Source organism: Notechis scutatus, chromosome 5 (assembly GCF_049901735.1).
Source record: "Notechis scutatus isolate UNSWTSFEM ecotype Mainland chromosome 5, rNotScu1.2, whole genome shotgun sequence".
Taxonomy (NCBI): domain Eukaryota; kingdom Metazoa; phylum Chordata; class Lepidosauria; order Squamata; family Elapidae; genus Notechis; species Notechis scutatus.
In genome coordinates this window covers 73,839,275-73,853,731 of record NC_142013.1, presented here as the reverse complement: position 1 = coordinate 73,853,731, position 14,457 = coordinate 73,839,275, and the positions used below count along the sequence as shown (strand labels likewise).

Here is a 14,457-nt window from a genome sequence, read left to right as displayed (position 1 = left end):
AGTTCCTGTGGGAGAGGGGAGAGTTATACATATATATAAATAAATTATATATTAATATACCAGTAAACAATAAGCAAATTTAAAAGTTAACCTTTTGTAGTGGAATGTCTTCTTAATCATCCAGGTCATGGTTTCCCAAAGGTGCTTTTCCAAAAGGCAACTGGACTTTCTTTGTTTTTTGCTTCTGAAAAGTTTTTTGGATGAGAAGCACAATAATTTCCAAAGAAAAAACACCAATAAAGTCCAGTTGCCTGGTGTAAAAGCACCCCTTGGGACTTTTGTAATAAAAGTCTGCATTTCCACCAATGCTCATGAAGAAATAAATCCTATGAATTTCATTGTAAGTACCAGTATATAATCATCTGAAGGGATTATTCTGTAAATGTAAAACTTATTTATATTTATCTTTTTCATTAGGCAATCCCATTATGTATCAATTGATCATGAAGTGATCAGCACAATAATTATTGCTAGATTGGTGGAATTAGATCATCTCAAACAATAGGCAGCTTCATGCAGGAAGTTACATAGGACTTGAGCATCTTTAGGAGATGGGAATGATATTTAGACTAATAGTACATACTATTTTTTCTCATGCACTTTAGACTACACTTGTATCCACTGCAGGTTATGTAAAGTTTTGAAGTAACTGGGCTTAACAAGTCCCCCCAGCCTCACTCTGTGGAGCAGCAAAAGTCAAGACAGCATAAGAGGATCCTTCATGCTTGTTTCGTACATTTTTGTACACCTGAAGAAGAAAGCTAGATGGGTTATAAAAGCAAAGAGATAAGCTTCTGGTCTTCAGCTGTGGGGTTCTACAGCTGTAGAATGTGGGGCAAATTCTCTGATTCTGTAAACAGCAGCCATTTGCATCTTTATCAAAGTTTAGCCTTTCCTACTATAGCTAAGAAACCACACCTATTCTATTCTGAGTTCAAATAAGAGGAATGACTGAGCCCTGATCAAGTTCACAATACTTTTTTTGTACTTCTTTGCTTGTATACAAGGCTTAATTGTTTTGAATTTGATTTATCTGCTCTTAAAAACTGCTTGAGCTTGCTGTCACTGACTCATCCATTTGGAGTGTCACTTAAAAGCTGGATTCTTCTAAGAGGTGATTTGTTAGAAAAATGAAAATGTTCTGTAATACAATCCTTATTATTGCATCTGTTAACTAGGTCTTTTGTTGTTTTCCACACAGTGTGATTTCCATATGCAATAAATGTAATTGCTTCACTTTTCTCATTCCAGAAAAAATGATGTAGCCTGCAGGCCTCATTCCTGGCATGCTACCAAATTCACTGAAAATCGGCTTGAAACAGCTGCGTCAAGACTCTCCTCCACCAATGTCTGTGCTTCATGGCCCTCTCAGTATCATTCAAGGTGAGTTCCTGTTGAAAGTTACAAGCAGCAGGCTCAAAGCAGTAATTGCTTGTCTTATTTTATTCTTAACTTTAAACTGCCAGCAATGTATCATGTTGTCTTGTTGGGCTTATTGTACGAAGCAAGTTCTGTTATATAAAAATAGTAAATTATAGACCTGAGAGTTATTAATTCACAGTATCTTTTCATTATGAAGAATGAAAAATAATACCTGCAAGTTTTGATGGTCAGTGATTTTTTCTTCTTCCCTACAACCAGTACCAAAATGTATAATCATTTCAAATCTGAGCAGTTATTTGTACCTTCCTCCAGCAGCATTTGATGGAAGAAATTGAAATTGCTGGTCCAGGGTAGTTTCTTAAAATTAAACATGTATATTCTTCTCTGGCATCTTTTTAAAGATGATGAGAAATAGGTATTGCATACCATTGCCTTTTTAATAATTGAAAAGTTCACAGTAATAATTATTTCTGTGAAAATTCTTCCAGGACTTAAAAAAGAAGTACCTTAATTAAGGTATAAATCTTTTTTTTCAATTATTCATATTACTATGATTTATTTACAACTAACTAAAAAATCCTTAATATAAAATATTCAAATTTGTAATTAATTTAGAAATATATTTAGCATTATTGACACTATAATGCGATTGGTTAAGCTTATATACTATTAAATAAAATATTTTGTTTCCTAATTTATATTTTAACAACTATCTAAGGATGCAATCATATAGCAATTTAGCTAGAAATAAATCTCTAGGAACTCTGTACAATTTTTTTTCTAAGCATATGTCTATTTTTTTACTGTTTTATTGCATCTTTTTCAGAAATACTATGGAATTCTTTTTGAATGAAACTAATTCACTTGGGAGTTCTATCTGTGCTGATTTTGTAGTAAGACAGAAGTGAGAAAAAACTTTTAAAAACAAAATATCTGACATACTAAGAACTTATCAAACTTTATCTGGAGACAGTGGTCAGTCAAGCAGAGAGTTGATAGATACAATCATGGGGTCGCTGTAGTCTTCACTAAAGCCTTTTTCAATTTTGCAATTTTTTTAAAAATGACAATATGGTTTAATATGCAGCTTTAATAGATAAAATATTTCTGTAGGTAATTGTAATGATGGCTTTGTGTATGTTTGCACTATATTAATGGAGGTCTGTATGTTTTATTTGTTGCAGTTCCTTTGATCTTTCAAACTCATGGAATCAATCAAATCTACATCGTACCTCAGGCCAATTCAGCTCTGTGGGAAGCATGGATATCTGGGATCACACACCCCAAACATATCAGTATGGACAGATTTCCGCTGCAAAGTCCAATAGCAGCATTGATCATCTGGGGAATCCCAGCAAAAGAGATTCTGCATATGGTTCTTTTTCTACTAGCTCCAGTACACCTGATCACACATTGTCCAGTGTAGATGCTCTGTCAACAGAGAACGTAATGTATAAAGTGGGCAACTGGGAAACTCCAAAACAAGGGAATAGCAAAACTGTTTCATTTCTGAGTGATAATGGAAAATCTGAAGAAAAAGTTAACTCCTTTGCAACTCCACCACAATACGAAAACAACCTAAGTTCACGACTAGAAGACCATACTAATTCAGTCTATTCTGGGGCTGGACGATCTAATTTTGTACCTGTATGGTATGTCCCTGAAGAAAAAAAGTCTCCTTCCCCTCCACCTCCCCCACCCCCTCTCCGTAGTGATAGTTTTGCTGCTACCAAAAGTCATGATAGAGATCATGCACCTCCTCTATATTCAGAGGGCATTCAGAGCCCCCAGCATTTTGAAGGCTTACATAGAACACCAATCAGAAATGATTGGAGTGCTGAAACTGCTGAAGAACAAAAGCGAATGATCAGGTCAGTTGAGAAAACCTCACACAGAAGACGAGGAAGCAGCCCAATACAAAGACCTGATTTTATTCCAGATTATGATTTCTCTTCCCCAGGTGACAGAATAAACAATAATATGGAACATGTTAAGAGGCTGCATTCTTCTCTGTCTAGTACCGATGTTCGATTTCCCCAGTCTGTTTATGAGTCTCAGAACCATCAACATCAGCGTCAATATAGTGATGAATATAGTTTCTTTCACAATGCAAAAGCCTCTGCATCATCTAAAGAGCCAAAATGGCTCTCTTCTTATAGTGACATTAGGGAAAGGCCTTCTGATAAACATAACTGTCATCTAAACCAAACCAGGATTCCTAGTAATACCACCACGGCAGTTTCTGACATGAGTTCTGAGGAAAACCCTGGACTAAATCATTATTACTGTGTAAAAGCGAAGCAGCAGCCTGCTCAGGGAACCTCAAAACCTCAAAGAATTGGAACAGGAAATCTTGCTGCTTCTGTGTCAAGTGAGAATCCTGTTATAACCATGAGCCAAAATCCTAAATATTCTCTACCTCAGCATCTTACTGAGCCTTCTCTGCATATATGTGAAAAGAGACCTCACTGTGTAGTTAACAAAGGAGAGGATATTAAAGCTGTTGTACTGGAAGATTCTAGGAAGATAAATTACTCTGAGAAATCAGGTCAGACTTTTGAAGAAAATCTCAGTAGTCATCAAGAATATAAGGATGGGCAGGAGTATTTTCAGGTGTCTGACACTAAAATAGCCCCAAAAGATTTCAAATGGAATCGGGAGAAGAACTATCATATTTCTCCCCAAAAGACCCCAATGTTGCATTCTTTAGCTCAGGAAGAGAAAAGGCAGATTAATGTTGCTGCCGAAATTGGGATTAATAAACAGACAGCATTTGATATTCACCTAAGCAAAAATGCAAGAAGGAGTGATCGTTTTGCTACCACACTGAGAAATGAAATTCAAATGAAGAGAGCAAAACTCCAAAAAAGCAAAAGCACAGCAGCCTTAGTAGAGCCAACTGAGGAAGAGGAGTGTGCTGAGAACTGGAAGCATGATTCTCAAGAAAAGACAGCTCCTTCATCAGAAAGTTGTTATTCTCACATGTACAAAGATAATCTGAAAGAGGCCCAAGCCAGAGTCTTGAAGGCCACTTCTTTTCAGCGCCGAGACTTGGAACCCAACTCTGCAGATTATCTTCCAAACCGAAAGACTAATATATATAATACTTCTCCATTGACTTTAGTTTCTGAAGATGAATTAGGTTTTCCTGAACTTAGGCAGTCTTCTAAAGAGATATCACTGAGTAATGCTGCTCACCAGCTTTCACGTATTGGTGCTAGGAAGAGATTTACTGCAGAACAAAAGTTAAAATCTTATTCTGAACCTGAGAAAATAAATGAAGTGGGTTTGTTGGATGATAACTGCCAAACACACCATCGTCCAACTACATCAGAGGAAGCTTTGGAAACTTTTGCAGATAAATGGAAGTTTTTTGAAGAGACTAGTAAGCCAGTCTATCAAAAATCTTCACAAAGATGTGCATCCTACTTTCATTCAGAAGCAGAGTCTGCTACTCCTCGTAGAAATTCTAATGAAATTGAATCTGGAGGATCATGCTACAAAAAAAGAATGCGGTCAGCTTCTTTTGGAGTTGAGAATGTGCTTTGTGCGTCTGATACACCTAATGAAACTGTACGTTACAGTGGCCATATTGCTAAATCAAGACAACCTCAGAGGTTAGAAACATTTGCAGAATACCAGGCATCTTGGAAAGAACAGAGAAAACATATAGAAAACTGTAGTTCTGGAAAGTACCATTCAGCTGATAATATCCTTGATGCTGGCCTTGAACAACTTGAGAAGTCTCAGTATAAACATGAACGGTCCAGGTCATCTCCTTCTACTGATTTTTACAAGCAGGTAAACACATTTTACTACATTTTATTTAAAAGCAATGAAAAATAAATGTGTGTGTACATAGATACACAAATAGATAAATAGATATAGTTAGATACACGCACAAAACACACACACACACACACACACACACACACACACCCCTGATACACTGATAAGAGCAATTTCAGGCAACCCTGTTAAAGTATACAGTTCAATGAATCCTTACATGAACAGAAACTGACTCAACCTTTGCAGAAAAAAGCAAAAAATGCTAATTATACTTTTCTGCAAACATGAATGCATACTTACTATAGTATTTGTTTAGTTGTATATAGTATTCAATTAAAAATTGAAAATATGACAGATGTTGATCTATAGACATCTTTTCAGTCAGTACTTTGTATTATTAGTAGTAATTAGAGCTTCCAAAAACTATAATTGCTTTTTTTTGGAGGGGAGGGGGGTTTGGACTGATTTTTTCCTATCTCTCTTGCAGAAGTCAGAAATTTTCTTAGGATTCCTTGCCTGCCACTGCATGTTTGAGTTCTCCGTGGAGCTGCTGCGAGCATCCAGACAGTGGGAGGTGCTCCAGTCTTCACTCTAACAGGCTGAGCTATAATTGAGGAACGCCCCTCCTCCTCCACGTGACTCCTCCATGCGTTCCCCCAGTTTTAGCTCAGCCTCGCTAGAGACAGGCAGCTTGTTCGTTTATTCCTTGGCCGATCCAGGTTCCTTTCGCTTTTTTCTGCAATTCAGGTTTGATCTCTCCTTTCTCCTTGTTCCCTGCGCTTTTAGTTTTCGTCCCAAATTTAGTTTAAGAGCTTTTTCGCTCCTTAAGGGGGGAAATAGGGGGTTTGGAGCCCTTTGCCCCCCCTCCTCTTCCTCTGCCGTTGTTTTCTAGCCGCGCTACAGCTGAAAAGCGGCTTGAGATCACGCTATAGATAGCGCTGCGTTGCGCCTTCCCCCCACGAACGCTTAGAAGAAGGGAGCTTCTTCTTTCAACCCTCGTGTCTCTTTCTGCCTTTTTTTCCAGCCGTTGGTGGATTTCAGAGGGTTTGGGTGTCTCTGGGGTAGTCACGCCGGAGCCGGCGGCCATTTTGAGGGCGCCTCGTGGCCGGCCACCATTTTGAATTTCGTATCTTTCCGATCGGGCTGCGAGGCTTCTACAGGCCCATAGCGGGACCGACAGGCCGTGTGGAGCCCGGATTTGGAGGGTAGAGTGGTTCAGTGCCCGGTTACCCTTTGCATTGCTATTATTGTTGGCTTTTCTGTTCTTGCCCGCAGCTCGCCCAGAGACTCAGGCACTCACTTCCCATTTTTGTTGGGAGGCTGCCTCAGGAGGCCCACCTTTTTTTGCCCTTTGTTGGTTATTCTAATTCATATTTTTTTCCTTTTTCCTGGCCTCTGCGTTCATTTGGTGGATTGGTTATTTAGGTTTTTTAACTCCAAATTTATTTCCCTTCTTCTTACTAAGATAAGTTGAAGGTACATTATTGTTTTATTTCTGTTCCTTGGCTGGACTTGATTGGCATTTTTTTGGGCCCCGCCCATCAAAAAATAAAATAAAAAATAAAATAAAATAAAAATAAAAGGGGGACGCGGCCCAACTATAGGAAAGCCGGCCTACGTTGTAGGTCGAACTCCCAGGCGTGCCAACCGCCTTTTTCCTTATTGTCAAAAATCTTTTTTGTGTCATGGCAGAAGGCAATCCTAGTGGCTCTTCTTTGAAGGCAAAGTCTAAGATGCACTATCTGCGCAAAAGGGACAAGGACTCCTCCAAAGCCTCTCAAATGGATGCCTTAAGGCGTCATAAGGCCTTGGAGAAGGAGTTTGACAAACGATCTAAAGACTCACATTCTGCACATCCTGCCCTGCCCTCTGCTTCTACTCAACCCCCTCCCCTTTCAGGTCAACCTTCTCTTTCCAGATGCTCACCTGCACGTAGCCACCAGACTTCTCTCACGCCAGAGGCGACTTTCACACCAACTGCAGCGGGCCTACGTCCAGAAGACCCGCCTTCAACCATTATCCCGGACAGCATTTTAGAGTGGATGCAACTGGCCATCAGACAAGGGATAGCAGAGGGTATCCAGCAGTTGGCCAGACCAGGTTCCCAAACGATGGCACCCGAGGCCGAATCGATGTCCGGACGATCGATCTCCAGGCCGGCTTCACATCACGGTCAGGTACCTTCCCAAGTGGAAGCCCCCTTCCCGGAAGGGGAGATGAGCCAGGAAGAGGAAGAAATGGGGTTTGAACCCTTCAGGGAAGAGGAAGGTTCAGACAGGGGGTCGATCCAATATTCAGGACCATTCTTCGAGGTAGACCCCATGGAAGGGGAGATGTCCGAGGACGAGGGCATTTCCCCTGACCAGCCAGTATTCGTAGGCCTATTTAAACCTCACTTGTTTAAGTCCTTGTTATTCAAGGCAAAGAATGTCTCGGGCCTGGCTTCCCAGTCTCCTTCTGAACCATCACCAGCGATCCCGGGGGGACCAGAAGACTCAGTTTTCAGACAGCCGGTCATCAAAACCGAGGTCATTCCAACTCCCCCAATTTTTTCCGATTTGGTTGCAAGACAATGGGCCTCTGCGGGCCCCCCTCCTGGTCCTTCCAGTCAAGACAAGAGATTGTTTAATCTCGACTTGGAGTTTTCTAACATGCTAAACACTCCGGAGGTAGACGATCCCATAGTGAGACTAGCATCCTCATCCAACCCCACCGACGCTTTAGAAGCGCTGAATCCGGAGGATAAGCGAGCTGAGATGGCTCTGCGACGAGCGCACCAGTCGGATGCTTGGGCCATCCGGTCGGCCACAGCCGCGTCATTTTTCACCCGATCTATCAGGTGGCTCAGGCAGTTAAAACAGCATGTCCCCCCATCAAACACTAGAGCGCATCAGGACATTGCAAAACTCACGGCCGCAGCAGAGTTCGCGGCCGATGCCACTTTTCATTCCGTGAAATTTTCCGCTAGGGCCATCTCCTCGCACGTTTCTGCCCGTAGGCTACTCTGGCTTCGGCACTGGCAGGCCGATGTCAAGAATAAAGCCAAATTGGCCTCAGCTCCTATAACAGGGGGAAAATTGTTTGGCCCAGCACTTGAGCCGTTGCTGATGGAGAGCCGGAATAAGAAGAAGTTCCTCCCATCGCTTTTTCAAAGGCAAGAGTCTAGAGGGTCTCAGTCCTTTCGGAGGGGCTCCTTTCAATCTTCATTTCCACCGGCTTTCACCCCTAGGTATCAGGGCTCCCCGATGTTCCGGTCGACCTATCAGGACCGGAGCGACTCGGGGGATAGAAATAGAAGGGGAGGCTCCTACAGGAGACCCTTCCGGGGCACTGCGAATAAAGCTCCCCGCCGTCCCAGGTAGCCCTTCAATTTCTTATCCCATTGGCGGTCGCCTTAAGTACTTTGCCGACCAGTGGGACTTATCCACGTCAGATTCCTGGGTTAGGGACACTGTAAGGTTTGGTCTCCCTCTCCAGTTTCAGTCGGCTCCCCCGGAGCACTTTATGGTTTCTCCCCTTTCCAGAGACCCAACTAAGCGGGCTCTCATGGCGGCCGCTATCACTCATCTTTCCGATATCAAGGCCATCCAGCCCGTGCCTTTGTCACAGCGGGGAGGGGGGTTCTATTCCCTCCTCTTTTTGGTCCCGAAGCATTCCGGGGGTTGGAGACCCATTTTAGATCTAAAGAGGCTCAATCGCTATGTTGTTCATCACAAATTCAAAATGCATACACTTCAGTCAATCTTACAGGGTACTAGGAAGGGAGACTGGCTCACTTCCATCGATCTCTCTGAGGCTTATCTCCATATACCCATTCACCCCTCGTATTCCAAGTATCTGAAATTTTGTTATAACAATCAACACTTCCAGTACGTGGCACTTCCTTTCGGTCTCGTTTCGGCCCCGAGGACCTTCACCAAGGTGTTGGCGGCCCTGGCGGCGTACCTTAGACACGTCCCTATTCGCATTCATTGCTACCTTGACAATATTCTTATTCTGTCTCCTACCCGACATCAGGCTGAGAGTGACACTAAGACTACCCTCTCAGTGCTTCAGGCTCACGAATTCCTCGTTAACTGGGAGAAGAGCCAGCTTAACCCTTCCACCCGTATAGCGCACCTAGGAGCTGTGATTGATTCGGTTCAAGGGAGGGTATTCCTCTCTCAAGAGAGGTTCACCAGTATACAAAAAGCTATCAAGACAATCAGGCAGACTAGAAGGGCCTTGTTACTGAACCTATCCAAGTTGCTTGGAAAGTTGGTCTCCTGTATATCAATTATTCCCTGGGCACGTTTACATTCCAGATCCCTGCAGTGGTTCCTCCTGCCTTACCAACGTTCTGGAAGGAGCAACTCAGGTCTCGTGGTGAAGGTCCCCCCAAGGGTTCTCGCCTCGCTTCTCTGGTGGACAAGACCATCTACCAACCGAGGTCATCTCTTCAAGGAGCCCCAGAGGGTCACTCTCACAACAGACGCCAGCCTTTACGGATGGGGAGCCCACATGCAGTCGCTTTCAGCCCAGGGAACTTGGTCAGCAACCGAACGACGCAGCATCAACTGGCTGGAGCTGCACGCAGTATATCTGGCTCTGCGTGCCTTCCTCCCCCAGGTACGGGGCCGTCACATTCTGGTTTTAACAGACAACACTACCACCAAAGCCCACATCAACCGTCAAGGGGGCACTCATTCCATTCGTCTCATGAGGGAGGCCAAGCGAATCTGTCGATGGGCAGAGAGACATCTCTTATCCATCAGGGCAGAGCACATCTCGGGGGTCTCGAATGTCCAAGCAGACTGGCTGAGCAGGGCCACGCTGGACCAATCGGAATGGCGCCTTCACCCCTCCTTGTTCAGGGAGGCAGCAGCGAGGTTCGGTCAGCCCTTGGTGGACCTGTTCTTATCTCCTCTCAACGCCCAGACACCGAGGTTCTTCTCTCATCCTGCCGACGGCGCAGAGAACCACGATGCCCTGCGTTGCCCCTGGCCCACCGGGCTTCTATACGCCTTCCCTCCCCTCCCGCTGATACCCAAGGTGATTCAGAAATTGATCCTCGAACGGGCGGAGGTCCTCCTGATAGCCCCGTTTTGGCCCAGGAGACCGTGGTTTGCGGATCTTCGCAATCTGTCAGTGGCCCCGCCGTGGAGGATCCCCCTCGACAGGATCTCTCTGTCCCAGGGACCTCTTCAACATTCAGACCCGCAGTGGCTTCAGCTAGCTGTCTGGAGGTTGAGCGGGAAAGGCTAAAAGATGAGGGCTTGTCGGCCCAGGTCATCAATACCATCTTGGCAGCAAGGCGGCCTTTGACTACCCGCATTTATGACGCAACCTGGAACATCTTTTGTAGGTGGTGCCATAAGTCGTCCATTGATCCGCTCTCGCCTTCAGTCGCCCAACTCCTAGCCTTCCTACAGGCCGGGCTAGATAGGGGTCTCTCCCCCAAAACTCTGAGAAGGCAGGTCGCAGCCCTGTCCATGGTGATCGCTAGCAGCTCTTCTGGCTCACTCTCCCACCACCCTCGCATAAGGTCTTTCCTTAGAGGGGCTTCCAATCTGCACCCTCCGGTGATCCACAGATATCCTACCTGGGATCTTAATAAAGTTCTTATGGCATTAACTAAACCTCCCTTCAAGCCTCTCAGGGAGGCGCCACTTCAGTTCCTCACGCTCAAAGTGGTGTTCCTTGTGGCGATAACATCGGCAAGAAGGATATCTGAAATAGCAGCTCTATCCGTGAGAAAGGACTTATGTGTCTTCCACACTGATCGGGTGGTCCTGAGACCAGACCCCGCCTTTATGCCTAAAATCAACTCGGCTTTTCACAGATCCCAGGAATTGATTCTGCCTAATTTTTGCCCCAAGCCTTCTCGAGAAAGGGAAAGGCAGTGGCACACTCTTGATGTGCGAAGGGCTCTTCGTATTTACATCTACCGTACACAATCAATCAGAAAATCAGAGTCCTTATTCCTGTCTTTTCAGCCAAAGACGCTGGGCTGCAAGGTTTCCCCGTCTACTGTTGGCCGCTGGATTAGGGCTACTATATCTGGCACAGGCTCTTCCTGTCCCTAGTGGCATCACCGCTCACTCTACAAGGAGTGCGGCCACCTCGGCTGCCTGGGCTACTCAGGCGTCAATTCAGGATATATGTCGAGCAGCTACCTGGGCGTCTCCATCTCCATTCATACGCCACTATAAAATCGATGCTTACGCCTCAGCTGAGGCTTCCTTTGGCAGGCGAGTCCTTCAACAGGTGGCAAAAGATCCAGAGATGATTCCGGACCAGACGGAGTCCCTCCCATAGGACAAGCCAGGCTTTGGTATGTCCCACTGTCTGGATGCTCGCAGCAGCTCCACGGAGAATGGGCGTTGGTACCTACCTGATACGCCCGTTCTCGTAGAGCTGCGTAGAGCATCCAGCCCCACTCTAATTGGTCCGTCTGGGGGGGGGGAGTCCTGTTTCGGCCAATGATGTATATAGTTCATAGTTGAGACTTGTATTATAGTTGACATGAGAGGATAGCTATTGTCTTCTTGTCTTCGAAAAACTGGGGGAACGCATGGAAGAGTCACGTGGAGGAGGAGGAGCGTTCCTCAATTATAGCTCAGCCTGTTAGAGTGAAGACTGGAGTTCAGTAATCTTATAGTCTGAAGATAAGAGGGCTGTTCCAAACCTTTGACTTTTCTTTCATGTAATGCTTCATAATTATCTTCATGAAGTACCCAATCTCTTTTCAGTTTTAATTACTTCAACTTCTGGATATTAGTTTGAAACCAAGAAAAATCTCCACCAGAATCAGAGATTCAAAAGTGGTTAGGTCTGCAAAACAGTATTTATAGATCACTTCAAATGACCTTCCAAAAATTTAGCTAATATTTGTTCAACTTCTGGTAAAACATTGCTTACTGAACAACAAAAATGTATGTATGTAAAGTTATCAGGAGGAAATGTTTTCTATGATTCTATAATTTATTTGTAGAAAAACAATATCTTGCCAGCTGGTAAAAAGAGAAGAGGGTTTACTTATACTTTGTGGTTGTATGACAGACAATAGTACAGGAAATTCTGAATGGGTGAAGGGAAGAATGGATTTGGCTAAATACCAATAAAACCTGCTCTTGTTTTAAAAGACCTTGAAAACCTGCTTCAGGGTAAAGGATTGGATTGTATGGATTTGATTCATTTTATTCCTATCCAGATTTGTTTTCCTTGTGTTTTTGTTATGGTCATCCTTCTTATCTTTATTTCTCATTTTTGTCTGCTGTATTTTTCCTTATTTTAAATATTTCCATTTATTGCTACTCAGAATAGTTCAAAATTGGACCACATGTAAATTTAAAAACAAAGAAGTAAATAATGTCCAGTCAGTGAAGAAACTGAATCTGAAAAGAGAATGCTTCAGGAAGATAATGATCCAAAACATAATTTGTTTCTCACATACCTATTTAAAATGCCAACTACAAATATCCTGCATCATATGTGGTTAACCCCACAGTCTCTGTTGTGTTGCTTTTTCTCTTACATTCTGTACATACTTAGCCTTTAGCATTTCTACATCATTCATTTCTTCCATCCACTGTTATTTTTTCCATAATTCAGCCCAATCTCTAGACTTGACATTGTTTCTTAATTAAGAGGGGAGTTTATTATTTTGTTACTTTAAAAAAACATTGAAAATATACAACCTGAAACATTCATTTAAATGTTGGGTTAATTCCTGAAATCTCTGTAATCTACAAGGGATTCTATCTCCATATATGGTACCAATTCCATATATGTCACCAATATACAAAAATAGGGAGGGGAATTTTCCCAACTCAGTTGTGAGGAGCTTTATGGATTATCTGAGAGTCATGTTGGGAGCCAGAAGAGGTTAAGTCTAATATAACTATATTGTTCCATTTAAAAATGCCATGTTTATATATTAGTATTCCCATTTAAAATAAGTATGGAATTGCACATTATTAAATACATGAACCCCTTATCAGATGACACATTAATATGTGATCATATGGATGGATATGGATGTGGAATAGAGAATTAAAGATTAGATAACAATGAAGAAACAATTATGTGTAAAGTTTAAGATAAGCTAAATATTCATTGCAACAGTTATTGGCCATCTGGAATGTTATCATTGTTCTATAAATAAAATTTTAAAGCAGATTTATAATATATGAAGAAGTTGATGCCTACTGCAAATTATTATAAATTGATCATGGGGGATATAATAAAAAAGCATTTAGTAATCCCTTGGCATTGTGCTACTGTTTTAACATGACTGTAGATTCACATTGCAAAAGTTGCTTTGCAATTTATCAATAAACAAGTGCTGTTTTTTATGTGAGCTTTTTGTACATTTATTGTAAACAATATGTACATGGAAAAAGGACATTCTAATGGCATAGTCTATCACATTGGAAATGACCCTACAAATGAGCCTACTATGCTATGAGTAAAGGAAATTGTAAAGGAAATTTATTGTAAAGGAAATTCTCAATAAACCACATTGTAATGGATGGAGCTTGGATCTTCTTCAACACATATTTCCTTATGTTTACAGCCATATATTGCGTGATCAGTTATTGTTTAATGCTGTTTCAACTTGCTATTAGTTGTTTTCTACTTATTTGAAGGGAGATTTCATTTTCAGTACTTGTAAAAGTATGAGAAATCTATATTAGCTGGAAGCCACAGGTAAAAAGAGATGAATACTTTTTCTTCTGACTATGCCCTGCAGTAAATTATACACAAATGGGTGCCATTTCAGTTTATTTTGTCAATATATTAGATTGTCAAGGTATCAAAGCTATAGTTTAGATCCTGAGTGTACAGCAGGGAGTGTTCAACCTTGGCAACTTTAAGACTTCTGGACCTCAACTCCCATGCTGGCTGAGAAATTCTGGGAGTTGAAATCCACAAATCTTAAAGTTGCCAAAGCTGGACACCCTTGCTCTAGAGATTATATCAATCATCTTCAATCTAATGCTTCCAGGTGTATTAACATTTCAATTTTCATAATCCCCAGCTATTCTTTATGCTGTCAGAGAAAATATGGAACTTGAAATTGAAAATATCTGAAGAGGAAAGAATTCATTGGAGAAATGATAGATAGATAGATAGATAGATAGATAGATAGATAGATAGATAGATAGATAGATAGATAGATATAATTTCACAGGTACAAATAACTATGTTAAAGCTTTACTCTTTTGTAAAAAAATCTTGTTTATGTTGCATATTAAATACAGCACCATAATCAATAGTTTTTCAGTGTCCTTATTTAAGTTT

The 14,457-nt window shown here is 42.2% G+C and overlaps 1 protein-coding gene across 3 annotated transcripts in view; it reads left to right on the top strand.

Annotated features, from left to right (window-relative positions):
• Positions 1–14,457, top strand: part of SHROOM2 (shroom family member 2) — a 131,090-nt gene that overhangs the window by 83,040 nt on the left and 33,593 nt on the right. For all 3 annotated transcript variants that reach the window (XM_087967047.1, XM_026666907.2, XM_087967048.1), the window contains exons 3-4: positions 1,252–1,383; positions 2,568–5,184. In XM_087967047.1, coding sequence (XP_087823173.1) covers positions 2,644–5,184 — 2,541 coding nt within the window. In that variant the 5' untranslated portion in view covers positions 1,252–1,383; positions 2,568–2,643. The remainder of the gene's footprint in view (positions 1–1,251; positions 1,384–2,567; positions 5,185–14,457) is intronic.